We start from the raw sequence: 4017 nt of genomic DNA on the forward strand, positions 1-4017 counted from the left end.
ATCCGGGTTAGGATTGGTCTTCAGCAACCCATGCTTGTCGTAAGATGCGACTAACGGGGTAGAGTGGTCAGGCTCTTTGTGAGTGGTCAGGTTGATGCATACCATCGTATCCCAAGTGTGTAGATTGATGCTCATGATATCGATCACTTGCTTGCCTTATTCAGACTCGATCATTTACAGGCCGTTGTCAAATATCTTGGATTTTGTTAAGGGCGGCGTTAAGCAGCAAACAAAATCTTGAGTCTACCTCACTAACAGCCACTATTCAACATAGGGCGATGTCAGTAATGTAATGGGTGATTGTGTTAATTGGACTCCGATGTTGTCCATCGTTGATCGTTACATCAACCACTGCTTTACAGGATCCAGATTCGATTATTTTCAGGCAGTTTAAGACAACACACTCAATCACTGCAGGTACTACTGTTATTTATACAGTTGGAAATAAATGTTTGATTTTGGTTTTGTGCACCCAGAATAAATCAATATCTTGATGTTAATTCGTCTCCATGCTTTGAGGGTTGTTGACATAACCCCTTATTGAGATGAAACCAGGCGATGTATTACAAGTCAAGCTGGTAATTAACCGCGGGGCTGCAACATGGCTGACATGTGTTTCTGCGGGACTGCACAAGGCGCGCGCACACTCGGAACGGCACTTCATTCAAGTATACGGTATTCAGAAGCAGGTGTGTAAGAAGCAGTAATGGGTTCTTGGATGATATGTTTATGAAGTTGTAACCTGCCTTACCAACTGAAATAATACTTCAAAGAAATTGCTGGTTGAAGTGTCTCGAGTGTATTTCGCATCTACTATTTTATGAATGATAAATTATCACTTTTTGCAAAATGGATTTAGTTTCAAAGGATAGTTTTTTTTATGGGAACTATATTCTGATGAGACCACATAGAGAGACGATTATCTAGAATTGGTGTATTCGTCAGTATGCAACGGCACATCAGGTAGTAAGGGAGGCGGGTACATCAATCAGAAATATCCTTTCATATAAAGACTTGATAGATCAGGACTCTGTGATGAACGGCAATCTGATACACATGGTGATAATCTTGTCATAATAATGATAGTGATAATGTTTAAATATTAAAACTGTATCAATATTAAGGAAGAGAATTTATGGATGTCAATTCTTTATTATGAATGACACAACGTTTCGGAGTATATGCTTACTCCTCCATCAGGAGTAATTATGAAGGAGTAAGTTTATACTCCGAAATGTTGTGTTCCTCATGATACAGAAGTTGACATACATAAATTCTCTTCCTGATGTGTGTCACTTCTAAATGCCTTTCAAAGACTTGTATCAACATTAAACTTATTATTGTAATATTATTGTCAATAGGCAATGTATACATAGCGCAAGATTCCACGCGATGCAGGAGCATGCTCAAAGGACTTGACATTATTACACCGGTCAACGGATCACCGTTCATTTCAAATTGCATTCTAGGCTTCCTGGGGAATATTCAACCCGAACTGCATGTTTTGGCGCTATGTGGTGTATCCCTAGTCAAGTGACTTAAGTCAAAATAAGGCCATGTCTTCCCAGCAGCGAATGGGTATCCGGTAGGATGAGATGATAATGTTACTGTTTACCTTCTAGCACTTCACAGGCAGTTTGGGTTGTATACTCCCCAGGAAGTTGAGAAGGAAAATTGGGTACACATCGATCCATTTGACATGGTTAAGCTCAATGAGCATTCACTAAGTAAATGGAATCTGGCAAATTATAAATTGATTTGTTGTTGTTTTTGTTTTTCTTCTGGGGCGGTGGGGTGGCCCAGAGGTTAAAGCGTTCGCTCGTCACACCGAAGACCCGGTTTCGATTCCCGACATGGATACAGTGTTTGAAGCCCATTTCTGGTGTCCCCCGCCGTTATATTGCTGAAATATTGCTAAAAGCGGCGTAAAACCATACTCACTCACTCTTCTTATTCTCCTTCTTCTTCTTATTGCTATTATCATTATACACAAACGGATTCCAAAGACATCAATATACACAAATATTTAATTTGGGGACCAAAAACGTAATACCTATTTATTATTTATGCATTTTTCCATCAGTGTTTCATCTTGTCTGACCACAGCTGTACAAATGGCTACAGCCTCACATGATACATTGATAAGTACTGCTAATCAGCTCTGTGTCATGTCCACTGTGATGTACATATCGGCTTGTTTATTTATTAAAGAAACTCGCAGAAGGTTGTTCCTAGCTATCCTGTATTCTATCACACGGTGTACTGCGTGTGATGTACCAGTTCTGATGTATCACTATGGTCAAAACACCAAACAAGGCGTGACATATGCTGTCTGCGTCCCACGTGCATGTTGATGTCAGATTACACACTGAGACACGTGGGAGAAATGAGTCTATCACATTTTCAATATGTCTTCCTTAGTAGCCATATGTTAACTCCAGTCAGAATTTTATAACATGATCGTAAAAGTGAAAATAACATGTGACGTGCGAGAGCATGCGACTTTGAAGACGGTTCTGCTATTTCTGAATCTCATACTCAACCGGCTCCTCCTTTCAGAGAAAGAGGTTTGTCGTGAACCAGTGACCGAAAACATCCTGACACACATTCCAGCCCCCAGTCCCGTGTCCCCAGTTCCAGCCCCTAGCCCCAGCCCCCAGATACCAGCCCTCAGTCCCGTGTCCCCAGTTCCAGCCCCTAGCCCCAGCCCCCAGATACCAGCCCTCAGTTCCGTGTCCCCAGTTCCAGCCCCTAGCCCAAAGCCCCCAGATATCAGCCCTCAGTCCCGTGTCCCCAGTTCCAACCCCTAGCCCCAAGCCCCAGCCCCCAGATATCAGCCCTCAGTCCCGTGTCCCCAGTTCCAGTCCCTAGCCCAAGCCCCCAGATACCAGCCCTCAATCCCGTGTCCCCAGTTCCACCCCCTAGCCCCAAGCCCAAAGCCCCAGATACCAGCCCTCAGTCCCGTGTCCCCAGTTCCAACCCCCAGCCCCAAGCCCCAAGCCCCAAGCCCCAAGCCCAAACCCCAAACCCCAAACCTCCAGATACCAGTCCCTAAACCTCTGACCACGCAAGTGTTTTTTTTCCAAATGTGAAAACACGTGGTAGTGACTGGGGCCGAGATCTGATGCACAAAGTGGATGGGGTGGGAGATCCTATATCCACATTTCCGTACCACTGGTGTATTCAGGAGCATTGTTCTCAAGGAGGAGACCACGTGTAGTTTGCTGCGACGCTATTCTTGTAAAGACTGGCACAATCTTAATAATATTCACCAATTATACATAACATATTAGATGTGTATTGTGCCTTGGCTGACCTAAAGAAAGATGAACTTTCTCAGTGGATCTGGTTCTTTAAACTTCTTGGTTTTGTGAGAAACGAAGTGTTTCCACTATGCTTGTTTGCTCTCAGGATCCCAATGATGGATCCAGGCCTCATCACCTGTCACTATTCACTTCCGGGAAAGGGGGGGGGGGGGGGGGGGGGGGGTGGCCTTGTCGTCTAAGGCGCCGCAATTCGCTGTGCAGAGTTGCGTCCTTTGGGCATGCCAGAAACCTATGATTGAGGGTTCAAATTCCGTTTCGCCCCGATCATGTTTCTAAGTTTGTCAGCACCATACCCATGCTCGTGGGTTTCACCGAAGTGTTAAACGTCTGAGACTTCAGGCTTACCTCCCACATTAAGCTGACACGCCGCGATATAACTGGAATACTGTTAAAAGCAGCGTTAAACCCAACTCACTCACTGACACTTCCGGGTTGCTATTATATCTGGTTAACAGGGCATTAGAGGTGGTGATCTCCCCAGCCTTCCGGGAACCCGTCGGACATTGACCTTTGACAGATGTAGATGGTCATGAAGGATTGTTTCTAGGGATCAATACGAAGCCTGAGGTCTCCTCGTGGAGCGAACTGCGTCTTTAGTTCAGTATCAGGTTGTGGATGACATCAATGTTTTCTGGTGGTGGTTGACCAGTTCGGTGAACATCTTCCAAACGCTCCCTCGCTTATATTCCTT

General features: G+C 44.6%; 1 protein-coding gene across 1 annotated transcript; it reads left to right on the forward strand.

The window, feature by feature from the left end:
• The first annotated feature begins 601 nt into the window (after positions 1–601).
• LOC139475676 (uncharacterized) lies at positions 602–3055 on the forward strand. Its single transcript, XM_071258864.1, has 3 exons — positions 602–689; positions 2560–2741; positions 2798–3055. The coding sequence occupies exons 1-3, from the start codon at positions 602–604 to the stop codon at positions 3053–3055; spliced, it is 528 nt and encodes a 175-aa protein (XP_071114965.1).
• The last annotated feature ends 962 nt before the right edge of the window (positions 3056–4017 follow it).

The sequence above is a fragment of the Haliotis cracherodii genome, unplaced genomic scaffold (assembly GCF_022045235.1).
Source record: "Haliotis cracherodii isolate W230 unplaced genomic scaffold, xgHalCrac1.p SCAF_3, whole genome shotgun sequence".
Taxonomy (NCBI): domain Eukaryota; kingdom Metazoa; phylum Mollusca; class Gastropoda; order Lepetellida; family Haliotidae; genus Haliotis; species Haliotis cracherodii.